Source organism: Vigna radiata, unplaced genomic scaffold (genome assembly GCF_000741045.1).
Source record: "Vigna radiata var. radiata cultivar VC1973A unplaced genomic scaffold, Vradiata_ver6 scaffold_7, whole genome shotgun sequence".
In the NCBI taxonomy this organism is placed as follows: domain Eukaryota; kingdom Viridiplantae; phylum Streptophyta; class Magnoliopsida; order Fabales; family Fabaceae; genus Vigna; species Vigna radiata.
Genome location: NW_014543262.1, coordinates 822,201 through 837,484, shown reverse-complemented (window position 1 = coordinate 837,484; position 15,284 = coordinate 822,201). Strand labels below are relative to the sequence as shown.

The following is a 15,284-nucleotide window of genomic DNA, read 5'->3' as shown; positions in this document are numbered from 1 at the left end:
ATTGTTTATGATGAGTATTGGTCAGGCCACTTAATAGTAGTCACATAATATCTAGACCGGAATGTTTAGGTGCATTTACTTAAGATATATTTGACCATGTAATCTGCATTGCACTATCTAAGGACAGACTCATACTAGTATGGTCGAGGGGTATTCTGTCATGTACAGTACATTCTTTAGGCTTTATATGTGATATGTTAAAGGCTTGTAAAGAGCTTCCATGAATCATACATTAGTAGTCGGTCTTTAGCTTTTGGATTGTCAATTATAGTATTGATAGTCGATAGTCATCCTATAGAGTATTTTTAGGTATTGTCGAGTATGATATCCATATAGGTATAATAGCCCTCCAACCTCAAGAAGCATGACAACAAAGATGCTGTAAATATTAGGTGCCAAAAATGACGTGGTGAGGAAAGTGCAAAGGTATCATTGATGTCTTGCCCATAAAACGATGCATTATTGGAAGGGGCAGAGATCATCCTTTCAGGTTGATTACCTGTAAGCTGATTACTTCCAAGTTCAAAGGTATGTCTTATAGTGGATCAAACATGAGTTTTAGAGAGAAGTCAGATAGTAATAATAGTGCTAGTAATCGAGTATCAATATCACCAAAAGCTTCCTGATCTTGTGGCATAGGAGTGGAGATGGAAGTGATTATAGAGATAAGGGAGGACCTTGTTGGAGAACATGTTGAGTTATGGTTATCTAAGAGGGAAGGGTACGAGTGGGTAAACACCTTAGTTAGAACCCAGTTTTTTTAAGTTTGGGTGAATTATTGTCAAACATGAATTTGGACTTGATCCCAAGATTCCAAAGACTCAAATTGTCTCTTAAGAAGGACAGCTCAAAAGATTATTATGTAACAAAGACAACAACTACTACTATAAACTCAATGAACAAAGCAATTTTTCCTCACCAAGAATTGAGCAATTTGGTGATAGTAAGGATAATCAGCCTCTTATCAAAAGGTTATTAAGGTATAGTTTCTTAGATACATCATGTCTACATAATTGCCAATAAATCGCCCTAAGTTTTGATGATAACAAATAATATCAAATTTTGGTATATCTAACGAGTTTGAAAATTGTGAATCAACTTAAATTAATTTAAGTATAAACAAATTGCAGTACTATGAAGACAATGTAGTTGTTGACACTAGCTTTTCGAAATCTAAATACTTGCATAAACGTAATTTTGCAGTGAACATATAATTTTTTTCAACCCATACCCACACCCATCATCTCAAACTGATTTTTTACCTTATTTAATCCAAATCCGTCCACCTTAGGGTTGATTGTCACCCCTACTTTGAGGGCAAGAAAGGCGAGCAAAATAACATAATAATACATGTATCAAGATTCATGAAATACTAATATACTTTTTTATCAGACTCACTTTAATACATTTTCTTCTGTTAATGAAAAGTTCATTGGGAAATATAAAATGTTAACGCTTGTGATAGAAGAGTTGAGATCTACAAAATTATAATTTCAATATATTTTACATAATAAAATTGAAGGAATGTACAAATAAGATCTTTAGAAAATGTCGGTATTTGCTCAAATAAGAATCTTATTTGCCCCTGCTTATAGTGCACAAAGAGCACCACACACTTGTTTAGAAGCCATACCAATATAGAAAATAGATAGCTAGTGATCATGACTGCCATTCTTGACAAGAAACATACAATAGTAGAGATGAGTCTATAGTCTTTTCCTCCTGTGCCGATAATTACAAAGAAAAATAGAACAAAGCAAAGGTTATTAGAAACCACTTTCCAAACAGAGCAAAACTTTGACTGACAAAAGAAAAATCCTCCACATTGCAAATTCTATAATTCTCCCAAATCTGACCATCAATTAGTTAGCTCCATAATGGCAGCAACAATATCGCCATTGGCAGCTTTGAGGGCCTTAACAGCTCTTGATCTTACCACACCGGCTTGAGTCATCACTAACTCAATATCTTTGGAATCTACACCAGACTCGTCCACAGCTTCATCATCTTGAGCAGTAGCAGAGGTTTCTGGCTTCAGTCCTACATTGCTCACATTAGGAGCCTTGAATTGTTCTGCTGCCTGAGTCTGTAGCTGTGAACTTAAGTCTTCAATCTTTGCTTCGCCGAATATAATGTATGTGTCAGAAGTTGGACTTTTGAAAACATCCGGTTTTGAGATAACAAAAAGGATCTAAAAAAACAAAAGAAAAACAAGTCAGTTTTGACCAATTCAAAAGTAGACGAGACAATGAAAAGTTAGTGTCAGTAAATAGATATGTCAAACTGCTAACATTCTTGCTCTTCTTGACAGTCACACGACTGACACCTGTGACAGGTTTCATTCCAAGTTTGAGCATCGCCTTGCGACTCTTCTTTTCACTTCTGGTCTGTTTGGATCTACCAGATGCATCACCCTCTAGACCTGTAATAAATCCATATTGCTACGAGACTGAGATACATCCATCAATGCAACTTCGATTCATGTAATAAAAAATTACGTGCAGCATTAACTTAGTTGTACAAAAAAAAGGCTCATCCCGATCTACTAGCTTTTTCATTTTTATTCAACAACAGATTAAACTGGCCTGTAAATTACACAAGATTTAAACACTGAAATGACTTGTTAAAACACTCATAACAATATTGAACAACTTTGTAAACCATGATTGATTAAATCCTTGTTAAACAAGACCCTGAAAAAAAAAAGGAAACTGAAAAAATATTGACCACAATTCTCAGTAGTCAATTTATTACTTTAAAAAAAATAAGATGGATCACTTTCGAGAGTAAAAAGCAACACAAATTATCTTATCGACCTTTTACATTCTATGTACTGTGTGCTAATTCCAAACGAAGACGAAATCAAGTGAACATTTGCTAAATTCAAGAATGAAAGCGGGTATGTAATCCACACCACTCCATTTAATTTTATTTGCCAACTTACCTTCAGCATTGTCCTCATCCTCGACTTCGTCATCATCTTCCTCATCCTCATCTTCGTCTTCGACTAAAGGCTCATCATCCTACAAATGTATTATTCGGAAGTTCGGGATATTAGAAAACAAAGCAAATATTAGGCCATTAAATATGTCGAGTAAAAAAGTTCTTTAGTGACTACAGTTTAACGAAGACTCGGTAGGTAGTAGCTAGAAAAACTATGGTTTAACAATAAATCAGCACAAGTTAATGAAAGTCAAATTTCCAAATCAAGCCAAAGTGTCCATTCATTTCACCAGATCGATAAACTTGTTTTCAGACAAAAAGCTGTATCATTTAAAACCCCAGAAACCTTTCAATTAATTGCATAGAAACCATTAATCTTAAACCAAATTGAATGCTTGCATGTTCACTTTCCCAATCTGAACTTCCGTAAAACTAATAGAAACTCTATTGAAGAACTAAAATGCAAGTAATTCATGGGATCAAACACAAGAAGCGCGGGTTTAGAAGTTACAATGTCGTCTAAAACCTCAATGTTCTCATCAGATACAAGTCCTTGACAGTAACACTCCTTTATTCCAAATATTTTGAACCTAATTTTTTATCACTTAAAAATTAAATTAAAGAGTAAAAGAAAAGATGTAATATTGAAGGTGTAGATTATTACATGGATCTTTTCCTGTTGGAGGTGAGCCACAAGAAGATCTTCTTGAGTCTGAGCTGTCATTGCGATTTTTTTCAGGTTTTTAGGTGTTCTAAGCTCTAGTGTCACAGACTTATTCTTCTATGCATATGAGATAGACTTAACCAACATCCTAAAACCCTAGAACCATGGTTTTTATATTTCTAACTCGGGTTGACCCAATTTTACCCGTTCCATCCATCCCTTTATTTAGGTGCAGTTCGTACGGAAGGTTAGACTCTTACGTCTCTTAAAACATGCCACGTCAAATCAAAAAGCTTCTTCAGACAGCACAGGACAGGCGCCGTTCAGAGTAATTTTAAATTGACATGAAATGTGTTAACAGAATATACTAATTATTTTAAATATGTTTTGTTTTCCGTTAAAACTATTAAAAATATAATTTCAGACTTTATATGTTATTACATAATATTAAAATTTAAAAAAGTAATTGATCAATAATAAAAAGGTATGTTATTAACACTCATTTAATTAACTTAATATAATCCAAAAAGTTCTTCAACTTTTAGTCAATAATATAGAAGTTCAACTTAAAAGTCTGTATATGAGAAAAAATATGTTGGAAAATATCAATTCTTCAAAAAAAAAAATGTAATATCTGCAAAATGGAAGACTCTCTAGTTCACCCAGAGATAGAGCACAGATAAGAGATCATAAATAATAATCTCGTATTACTTAAAAAAATATCACTTGGAGTACTATCATGAAATGAAAGGAAGCACAAGAAAGAAGCGCTCACCATTGACACTTTTTACCATAACTTCTCTTCATTATTATCTTTCTCATTCTAAACCCGAACTTATATTTGATGTTATTTTCTGAGATATAAAAGAAATAGGCTACACTTCGTATCTAATATTTGTGTCAAGCATTTAAGGAAAATGTTTATTTGTGCAAATATTGTAATGCGGCGAGAGACCATGGAGCTATTTTCATAGCTTGCTTCAGTCATATATCTTGAGTTCCGTTTTTATATAAGTGATTGTCGCATTACCTCGTTTTCCCATTGTTTCTCACAAATAGTCATTTTTATTAGCATCTCGTTTTCTCCCTCAGTCGTGAATGATCCTTTAGAGTGAGTATAATAACCAGGGACAAGCACCATGTGGGGGAAGAGCTTAAATTCAGTCGGTGCTTCTGCGAGAATATATTTAGAAACAAATGACAGGGTCTTTGAAGACTTCATTTCACTATTTCGTATTCGAATAAGAGGTGCAGCACAGCATTCAACTGCATCCTTCATAACTCATCAGGAATGAATATTACTCCCCTGAAATCCAAAGGATTAACTTCTCCTGGTGTTGCAACTGATATAATCTTTATGAACAAGTGCGCTGCTTTGCATGACAAATCCCAACCACCCACACAAGCAGGGAAACAATTCGAATAAATTACATTGCAAAAAGAAACCTACCCAAAATGTCATCATCCATCCATTTCACAGGGGGAAAAAGAGGATTGATTACAAAATGACTTCAGGATCAACCTACAGCTGCAAGTAAAGCTAAACTAAGGTTTCCGAGGTGAGTTCACCAACCACCAGAATTTCCAGACCCCCATCCGTTCCCAGCTGCTGCTTTCTTGGGGGCAGTTCCCCAGCCAGAGCTTCCTTGATCACCGTCACTTGGACCACCACCACCACCAATCTCTTGTCCCCAGACACTATTGTCATTGTTATTAGAGCCACCGCTTCCACCTCCCCAACCACCACTTACACCACCCCAACCACCAGGAAAAGCTTCCCTTCCAGGAGAATTTTGAACTTTGGCCCCTGGAAAACTGTTTAAACCATCATCTGAATCCTTTGTGTTATTAGAACCCCACCTGCTGCCCCCATAACTAGAGTCCTGCCTTTCATTGTTGGAATTGTGTCCTCTGTTGTTATAAGAACCTCGACCACGACCACGTCCTCGCCCACCACCATATGGACGAGGCACCCCACTTGGATGTTCGTCCTGATTCCCATTGTTTCTATACTCACCACGTCCTATAGAACAAAAAAAAAGTAAGGACATAAATCTATATTTAAAAATTACTAGGTCTTATTGGAAAAATGACAAGTGAAAACTAGTTGGATAACACGAGAAACTATATGCAATTAACCCAGCAAAGCTGCAAGATCATACAGACTGATTACTGGACATAAATAGTCTAATTAGTTTAACATCCAACTAGAATATATGAAAAAAAATAAAAATACTACGGCTAAATTGAAAAGTTAAATCAATATACCTGTCCTGGAACCAGGAGTAGAAGATCGATCCCTATCATAAGAGTGACCTCTCCTACCACCCTCACTGTTTGAACCACCACCCCAGCCACTGCCCACAGATGGCCCAGACGAGCCACCAGTTGCAGGGCTACGCATTGGTACCATAGCAGCAACCGATCTAATGGAGGGGGCTGAATCGTGCTGGGGGTCATCAATATGCCTTTGAAAGTATGCCACAAGCCGATCAATGTCTTCAAACATCTTTTTCCTGAACCTGAATCCTTTTGGGTAAAGCCCAATGTACTCGTGGTGTGGATTTGTACTTCTTATATAAGTTAATATAAATGTGCCAGGATGCTCGTGGGAGATGCCAAAACTATAGACAATGCGCGTAGGATACTCAGCTTTCTCGATCCTCAAAAGTTCATCAACTTCTGATTTTGTACCCTTTCGAAATTTGCGATAGTTTAGCATTGTCTTTAAGTAAGCCACCAATGGATCTACATATCGGTCCATTACCTAAACAACAACCAGCGGGAAAAAGTTAGCCATATAATCATAAGCAAAGCATCCAGAAAATGTTGGGAACTTTACCTCATCTAAGTCCTCAAAAGTGTCGTCTCCAATTTTTAGTGTCTTCCCAATTCGCAATAAGCTTGTAATGTCCTTGTGTTCCTTCCCACCTTCGACTATATCCTTATGGGCATATACCCCATCATTAATTTTAAGAGTTAAAGTAAGATATGAAGGTCCTCGCGAACTAGGACGGATGATACTTTCTCCAGGATCTTTGTCAGACAAGAACTGCATAAGGACAAAGGCATAGCTAAGCTAGAAACATTAAAAAATTATTTTTTTATAAAAAAAATATATCTTTTAAAGACTACTTGCAATAAAATGAGTTTCATTACAGATAAAAACCTACCAAATTCCAAGTTCGTCACACTATGAACCCACACAAATTTTAACTAGAAACTAATGGATTTATTTCAATCTACGATCTCTAAAAACCAACAGTCAAACAAGCAAAATTCATTCATTCTTCAAAACAAGAAGCAGCCAGTGAGCTTATAAAATAAAGTATGGAAATATTACTGTGAAGTTATCAAAGACACCACTTGATATTGCAATTGGGCATAGAATGCCAAGAGTCCTGGGCAGCATATGTAAGAATCGACCTCAATTACATAAATTAGTCCAAAGTTATCATCCCAAACCAATTTTACGATACAAACCAACACCAACTCAACCAATTGAACGTAGGAGCCATTCAGGAATAAAAATTGTCACCAATGACTGAAAACTTCCACTACCAAGACAAGTCAGGACGTGCATACACAGCTAAAACAATTTCACAACTACGAAAGATCCTAATATGATTCTAATAAGGTCAATAAAATACAAAATTTAACAAATAAACTCAGCAACAAACCTCCATTGCTTCATCTGCAGTTATGTTCTGAAAGCGTGGATGAACAATCATCCTTGGCTTGAAATGCTTCTTAGCAAGTTCCTTTTCTTTCCGAGCTTTGTCTTGATCACTCTGAAAGCAGTTCCGATCTTCATGGTAATAGGGGTCAATATCACGGTTATTCTGTAACCGATTACTTCTCATTTCACTGTCCTTACAAACAAGGAAGACTTGATATCTATTCTTTTGAATTGACTTGATTTTACAAGTGAGCATGTCACCTTCATGTAGCCTATCAGATAATTCAATTACATCTCTCCAGTCATCTGTGTAGTCTTCCTTCATGAGAATTCCAGTCATTCCAGATTCAAGCCCACATATTGCTTTCTGAGCCTGTACTCTTCTAACCGTGACTTGGACAATTTTTCCTTCAGCAAGGGTCTCTTCGGTCTCACCTGAAATCATATAGAATTCTTCATCCTGACTTGGTTCTTCATATTGATTGCGCCAATCCTGAAACCCTTGAATTAATTCTCTTTTTATGTCATAGAAAGTTTGTATTTTGTTCTGACGATTTTTTCCAGAAGCATATTCCTCAACATCAAGGTTTTTCAAATAACTAGGTCGGTCTCTCACATGCTCTATGGCCATCTCCAGTGCATCATCATCATCATTTGCATCACCTGTACCATCTTCTTCATATACATCTTTGGCCAACTCTTGTGCAAGAATATAAGATTCAGGATGAATTCTTGTATCATCTAGTAAATCAATAAATTGGCTGCTGCTAGCTGCCAAGCCACTTCGCCGGACACGCAAGAAACCAACCGCATTGACAAAGACCTTTTTACCAAGTTTGTGTTCTGTGACAAAGTCCTTCCGTGTAAAAATGGCACCAGCCCTTACCAAAGATCTCTGTAAGGATGCAGCCTTCCTTGGACCAAGCCCGGAAATAAATTGTAATGGTGCAAATAACCACTCATGACTTATTGCTAAATTAATGTCTAAGCCAACCTGATTGGTCACATCTACCATAACCTGCTCAACCATAGCAAATTTATCATCTTGGTTGAGAAAACTCTCTAATGGGCTCAATTTCCATGACAAGATTTCCTTCCTAGGTCCGCATAATGTTGCAACCATTGCCAATGGGTTCTGGAGATAACGACCAAGTGCAACAGCCCGCCTAACTATACCTATCAAAGTAAGAAAAACATAATATTATGCCTATCAATGCAAGAAAAATAGTATGAAATATGGGATTCCTAAAATAAAAAACAAAGCAAACAATCAAAACAATATTTACCTTGCTGCGAAGGAAGTTGTTCAGAGGAAATTCGAGAATTTTCATAAAGACGGGGAAGAGATTCATCTCCATAGACAATGCTGAGCCCATCCATTTCATGCCCGACATCTCTAGGGTTTTCCTCAACCATCTTAAAAATAACCTGATAAAAGTAGAGCAAACCAATGGTAACACCCACCATATGACAAGAGCTTTTTTCCACTGGGGGAGAAGAATACATGAATCAAACAACCTATATGATCAATCATATTGATTAACTTAGAACAATATGAACTAATGACACTAACATATAAAATGAAACTATCATATAAAATCAACCTACACAGGAGTTGATGTCCAGTTTAATTGAACAAAGTGTTTTATGATTAACTCTTACAAAATAAATGTCCATTCGACAAGGTAGATGTTTTATAGGGCCACAGGATGAAGAGGATGATATTCTAACAGTGTATTTAATAAGAAAAAGAATAATTCATATTATTAATAATTGAAATCACAGTGCATAATTTGTAAGAGGGAGTAGTATGGCAATTAAAATAGGATTGAGAACTTCCCATTCCCATGAAGGGTTAGGCAATTAATATGAAATGGTACAAGAATTTAAACAATGCAGGGAAAGGTATTAATCCTACAAACAATTTCATCAACAGACGCATAGACATAGAAACCAAGATGCTAACCTCATATATATCTTCCTTCAAACGGGTGCAAGACAAGTTAACAGCTCCTAAAACAACAACATGCGGTTGGTGATCTGTCATAAACTTCAACACTCGCTCCTGGTCATTCTTCTTCCGTTGTTGGTCACTAACATTCTGTGACCTAAAAGTAAGGGACCCAGTGTAAAGCACATCTAACACTTCTCCCGATGAATCTAACATCACAAAAGTTGTTTGTGGCTTTCCAGGGCCCCAACAGCATGCCATAACCCTTGGAGCAGCCTCCTCATCTGAGCCAAGATCATTTTCCTTCTGTTGATAAGGTCCAACAGAAACCTTATTCCACAACGCCTTCCCATACTCCATAAGTAACCAATTCTTTGCTTTACTTGCCAATACACCTCTTGCCTCTTTTTCCATTGATGGTAAAAGGAATCGAAAAATGGCATCATGCAGTATCAACTTCCTCTGTTCGTTCCACAGTTGAGCAGATCTGCTAACACTGTCACTAATATAATACTCATTGAATTGGTCTATCAACTTATTAAGATACTCCTCAGGCAACTTAATAGTAACTTGAATGAGTTTCTCCTCTTCTGCCTTCTGAATAAGGAGCCATTGCACATCTTCAAACTTAGACAATGGCTTCTCCCGTAGCCACTTCACCCCAGCAAATTGATGGAAAGAATCTATTGTTGTATTTCCATCAGCAGTAGGACAAGTTGACACAACCGCATGATCAAGAAAGTGGGTACGAACATGTTTCCTAATGCTAGGCTCACAACTTATCTCAACAGCTGCCTGGAACAAAATAACCAAAAAGATCAAACAAAAGTTCCCTTATAATGCTTAAGAACAAAGTTACAGATACATACCATGTGCCTGGCACATTTAAGTACTTCTTCAGGAGTATCATACATAGCACACGTGAAGTTAGAAGCCATCTCCTCAGGTGTTTCCTTTGGATCTTCCAACTCTTGCTACAAGGCATGGAGAACAAAATCTTAAGTACAGGGTCAAAACAAATTGCAGTTCCAAATCAAAGCATACTGACCGGTTTAACATCAGTTAGACAAAATCCAAGTTGCTCGGGACTACACCCAAACCTGCTCGCAACCTCCCATAAACCTGCCTTACTGAAAGTGCTATACATTGATTTCCTTTTTGGCCTCTTGTATTGCCCTTCATCAACACCAGCTTCACCTGGTGGGAAATGCAAGTTGAACTTGGAGTCAACATCATCAACCTCCCTCTCGGACTCTGCTTCCTTCAGTGAACTCATGACTGATTCAAACAATTGACTATTCAAGTTTAGTCTTGTTTCATCATACACACGACGTGACTCTTCTTCAAACCGTTTATTATAATATAACTTGAGGGCACTCTTCCTCTTCTGAAGAAGCAACCACTTCTTGTCCAAGTCCTGAAGAGCCCAAAGAACCTACACAACGCACAATAAATCCATTAGAAAAATTTGAACAAAATTATCAAGGACGCATAATAGCAACAAAAGACTACCAAAATCAAAGTTTACAGACCTTGTGCCATTTCAGAGTAGGTGTCTTGTCATTCTCGTCAACAGCTTCAGGTTGCTCCAGGTCTTTTAATAAGCTTAAGCATTCCTCCTTCCGATACATAGCAATAAAAGGGATCTAAAGACAGAAATGTTCACCTTACGAAAATGAGGATATCATAAAACTAACAATAGATGCAAAAAACTGATGGATGATATATTACTGACATCTAACTTTTGTACGTGATGCAATTCCAAAAATCTGTTAATATCATCCTTGTTTATCGGTAGGTCATCCTTTTCATTATTTTGGGAGTTTGGCACCTTCTTGTAAATCCAAGGGACAGCTCCATTACCAAGTTGATTAACTATCCATTGACTCTCTTCTTCTATACTACTTCTATCCGATGGTGGGGCACCAGTACTTTCATCTGATATCTAAAAAATAAAATAAAAAAAGGGTTCATAATAAGTACTTTTCATTAATCAGGAAATTTTGATCTATGTCCAGAGGTCCAAGATGACCTGCATTCTCTCTGGAATATCAAGCTCCCTAATTTGGTCATCCTGCTCTGTCATATATTTCTCAGACAGAACAATAGGCTCAAATTCATCTTCAAGTCTAGTCTCTCTGTATTCACTCATTTCAAGATTTTTCTGGCGATTCAGAATCAACTCATCTGGATCACCAAATAATTCTTGAGCTTCTTGTAGAGCTGAGGAAGAAACTCCTGGAGCCTGCCTAGTTTTCTTCTTCTTCAGCTTCCTCTGCCTGTATAGAGAGCCGTAACAGATCCTTAGATCAGATAATTGATTATTAATTTTAAAAAGCTATAAAATTAAAATACCTCATAGGAGCTCCGTTCTCATCAACTTCTTCTTCATCCACAATGAAGTCAGCCATTTCATCATCTTCTCCTATGTCAGCATCCTCTTCTTCCTCTCCTTGTTCCTCCTCTTCGGCAATGTCTTCAAGTGGAGCTCCTGTAATTCATGGAAGGCATAGTAAGCAAGTGCTTGGTTATTGGAACATGTATGAATGAGCACGAATTACCTTTGGCATACAAAATGTAATTCCATAAGAGGTGTTAGAATGTATCATACCAACTACAATGCCAAAAACATATATTGAGAAACCAGAAAACATCAGGACAAATATTTTTCGTAAAATGTACAATTTACTATTTTGTCACCACTAACATCTGAGGAAATTTTCAAATAACTCTGATACTATTCGAGTAATTTTAGTTTCAAAAAACATTTTAAACATTCGAAGTAAACTCTTCCTATCAAAATTGTTCTTCAAAGTTAAAATCTTCATGATCTGTGTGAAAAGTAATATTCCAACAACAATAAAGTACTATCACCAGAGCATACCTTCATCATCACCAAATAAACTGCGTTTAAGCTTCTCCTCAGCAGTTCGCCCAACTTTACCACTTCCAACAAACTCCTCCTCATCAGACAGCCCAGAAGGCTCCTCTTCAGTGTCCCTCCGGCCTTTTTTCAGTCGCTTAAACTTTTTGCTCTCCTTAGGAATTATAAAAAAAATTGTTAATTCAATTTGTACATAAAATAGAGTAATAATCCACTAAATTCAAACATTAATTAAAAGATCGAAATACGTATGTACAAAAAATTCAAAACCTTCCGACGATGAATATTTATATTGTTGTCCTCCAGCAACTCATAATCATCTTCATCAAGCACATACTCTTCCCTAAAATAGTGACATTAATTCGTTACATATCTATAATGAAATAAAATTACTAGCATCATTGATGTTTTAAATTTTAAACAATAAATACAGACAATCAATTTTTTTCAATCCTATGCTTATCTCCCACCAAAGGGATACACAATGAAATATGCGGTAGCAGGGGAAAAGGGCAGAAACCAGCCCATGTGCATGGAACTTTTAAAAAATGCAAGACTTGTGTAGTTTAAAAAACTCGGAAAAAGTTTTGTAAGGGGAAAATCAATCAGCTGTTCGTGCAAGAGTGATTATATATATCCAATTTAATAAAAACACTCATCTATTATCAGACATTCTGTTTGCTTCTCTAAGCATACAAATACGTCAACTTCGACCACAAGCAAGGGTTAAAAAAAATGAGGACGGAACACTGACTTTTTCTTCCTCTTTTTCTTCTTCTGTCGCTCGTCATCACTGTCTGCTCTCTCTTCTTCATCTTGCTCCTCTTCATCCTCAATGTCATCCACAATAAATCCATCATTTTCATACTCATCTTGCCCTTCTGAAGAGAGGAGGTAAAGAAAGTGTATTAGAAAAATAAGATGGCATCCCATAATGCCCATCAAAGAATAAACCTATACACATGATTCGCTCCATAAAATAAGAGAGCATCGGATAGATCACATTCATATATCAAGCAAAAACAAAATGAAGAACATCAAAAACAAAAACAAGAACAAAGCTAAACTCTCAACTGACCATTAAATGACACCACAAAAGGGACTAAACCATAAAATTCTGATATCGTTTGAACAATCAAGCAAACAAACACTAAAATAAGTATCACTCTTCCTAATGGGAACCACTGAACAGCACTCGGAAGTCTGTCTACCACACCTTAGCTCATACAAACATTCTCCCAAGCCAAGACAAAACTTTGAAAAATGTGAGGGAAGAACACGCCTAAAGAATACAACACAAGTAGAAGATAAAGATTTATGATTGACAAGGCTAACCAGAATTACGTGATTTCAAACATCGAAATACGAAAAAAAACTAACAAAACTATTTCCCTCGTTTCCCACGAATTCCCAAACCGAATTTTTAACATGCACGAGAATTTATACATCTCAGGTTTCGTGTTCCAGCCAGATGACCAATCCAATCCTCACAGAAATCCAAAACTCGTTTTGTTTACTTTGGCTTCTATCATGAAAAGATCATAAGGCTGAAACTTTACAGCTGTCTCCAAACGTACAATATCAACCTTAGTACCTAACAAAAAGTGGCTTTCTCCATTTACCACATGTAACCAGTTCTTACTACCATCGACCAGCACAACAAAAAGCAAACCCTAATTTGAAAACGGAACGTTCTAACAAACCCAAAAGCGCCACCACCACTGAAGAAATTTGCATACAAAAAAAAAAACTAAAAAAAAAGAAAAACAAAACAATAACATACACAACGCATAGTTCAGAAATATCGACCCAATCAAAGTATATACCCTCTTCTTCGTCTTCATCTTCGTTATCCACATCCCGCCCCTCTTCCAATTCTTCCCCGTCAATGGGTTCCCTCTCTTCTTCGTCGAGCTCGACGTCATCTGCGTGTATTGAACAACCAAAGGAACCGAAAATGTGAGAAACTTCGAAGGGAAATGAAAATGCAAAGAGGAATTAGGGAGTTTCTAGGGTTCACCTTCTTCGTCTGAGATTACGCCTTTGGCCATGATTGAAGAGCTAAGAACGCAACGAATAAACAAAAACGATAGAGAAAACGAAACCGAAGGAAAGCAACTGCTATCAAATACGAATCAAAAGAAGAGAATGGAGAGAGTTGAGTTTGGAAGTGAAGAATGAAAGAGGAGGATGTTCTTTATATTTATAATATTTCTTTATATTACAGGTGTGTTTGTTGGTAGAATAAAAATTAAATCTTGCAAAATATAAATTTGAAAATATAACATTTTAATTCATTAGATAGCAAATATAATATTATAGTGTTTATTATCATTAGGATTGCAAAATGGGTATGATCCCGCGAGTAGCCATAGCAAAATTTTGTGTTAAAATTTTCAACCTCTTACCTAAACTCGTAGGTTAAATGGGTTATAATTGGTGTATTAAAAAGATGGAATGTAATGGCTTGTTAATCCATTTTTATAATAGAAATAGAAATAAAAAATAATTTAAAAATTTATTTTGTGTTTTATATTATGAAAAAAAAATACTGATATATAATAAGATCATAATTTAAATTATTAACACCTATAAATTAAGTTTTAATTATTAATTATAATATAATAATTTAACATGTAAAATTAAAAGAACTAAAATAAATAAAATTAAAAACTAAAATAAAATAATATAAAAAGAATTTACGGGTTAATCCATCCGTGGATCACTTTGTACTTTAGTAAGTGCATTAGAATTTTTCAATCCATTTTATTGTAGTAAGTTAGTTCAACTCGACTGGGTTTTCACAAAGTCATTGTCAAAAAGAGTTTCAGGTTTCTAAAGACCTCTATTTATACATGGTGCAATATTTGTATGTAGAAAATTTAAATAAATAATCTTATTATATTCTAACATTGTTAATTGAACAAATAATTATTTTGAATCCTTAAATCTCACATACAGCCTAATAACCTTAACATATAATAGATCTAATTAAAAAACTCAAAAGAATGATTTTTTTTTTTGTCAAAAACAAGTCTACTTGTTTTGTCACTTGTAATTATCATGAGTTTGGAAGGTTAAAGAGAGACGTGGAAAGAATATAAAGATTTTTCTCAATTATATAAAAATGAACATGAAAAATCTGAGTAACAAAAAATAAAAA

General features: G+C 35.7%; 2 protein-coding genes across 2 annotated transcripts; both read right to left on the bottom strand.

Annotated features, from left to right (window-relative positions):
* Nucleotides 1-1,537: 1,537 nt before the first annotated feature.
* On the bottom strand, nt 1,538-3,806 carry LOC106753888 (nascent polypeptide-associated complex subunit alpha-like protein 1). The gene is made up of 4 exons (XM_014635752.2): nt 3,608-3,806; nt 2,945-3,023; nt 2,292-2,422; nt 1,538-2,191 (listed from the first exon to the last, which is right to left on the bottom strand). Exons 1-4 carry the CDS (start codon nt 3,665-3,667, stop codon nt 1,859-1,861), a joined length of 603 nt encoding a protein of 200 aa, XP_014491238.1. The 5' UTR covers nt 3,668-3,806; the 3' UTR covers nt 1,538-1,858.
* Nucleotides 3,807-4,793: 987 nt separating this feature from the next.
* LOC106753887 (transcription elongation factor SPT6 homolog) lies at nt 4,794-14,311 on the bottom strand. The gene is made up of 17 exons (XM_014635751.2): nt 14,142-14,311; nt 13,948-14,046; nt 12,876-13,002; nt 12,392-12,464; nt 12,122-12,275; nt 11,593-11,728; nt 11,270-11,516; nt 10,973-11,182; nt 10,770-10,883; nt 10,286-10,672; nt 10,107-10,211; nt 9,253-10,032; nt 8,573-8,714; nt 7,288-8,462; nt 6,450-6,659; nt 5,876-6,374; nt 4,794-5,630 (listed from the first exon to the last, which is right to left on the bottom strand). Exons 1-17 carry the CDS (start codon nt 14,170-14,172, stop codon nt 5,173-5,175), a joined length of 4,947 nt encoding a protein of 1,648 aa, XP_014491237.1. The 5' UTR covers nt 14,173-14,311; the 3' UTR covers nt 4,794-5,172.
* Between the last annotated feature and the right edge of the window lie 973 nt (nt 14,312-15,284).

Coding starts and splice junctions, on each gene's coding strand:
- LOC106753888 (XM_014635752.2), bottom strand. CDS start 3,667: ATGACAGCTCAGACTCAAGAAGATCTTCTTGTGGCTCACCTCCAACAG. Junction 3,024..3,607: donor TCCAACAGGAAAAGATCCAT/GTAATAATCTAC, acceptor ATACATTTGTAG/GATGATGAGCCTTTAGTCGA. Junction 2,192..2,291: donor CTGTCAAGAAGAGCAAGAAT/GTTAGCAGTTTG, acceptor TTGTTTTTTTAG/ATCCTTTTTGTTATCTCAAA.
- LOC106753887 (XM_014635751.2), bottom strand. CDS start 14,172: ATGGCCAAAGGCGTAATCTCAGACGAAGAAG. Junction 13,003..13,947: donor AGATGAAGACGAAGAAGAGG/GTATATACTTTG, acceptor TCCTCTCTTCAG/AAGGGCAAGATGAGTATGAA. Junction 6,660..7,287: donor CTGCAGATGAAGCAATGGAG/GTTTGTTGCTGA, acceptor GTCCTTATGCAG/TTCTTGTCTGACAAAGATCC.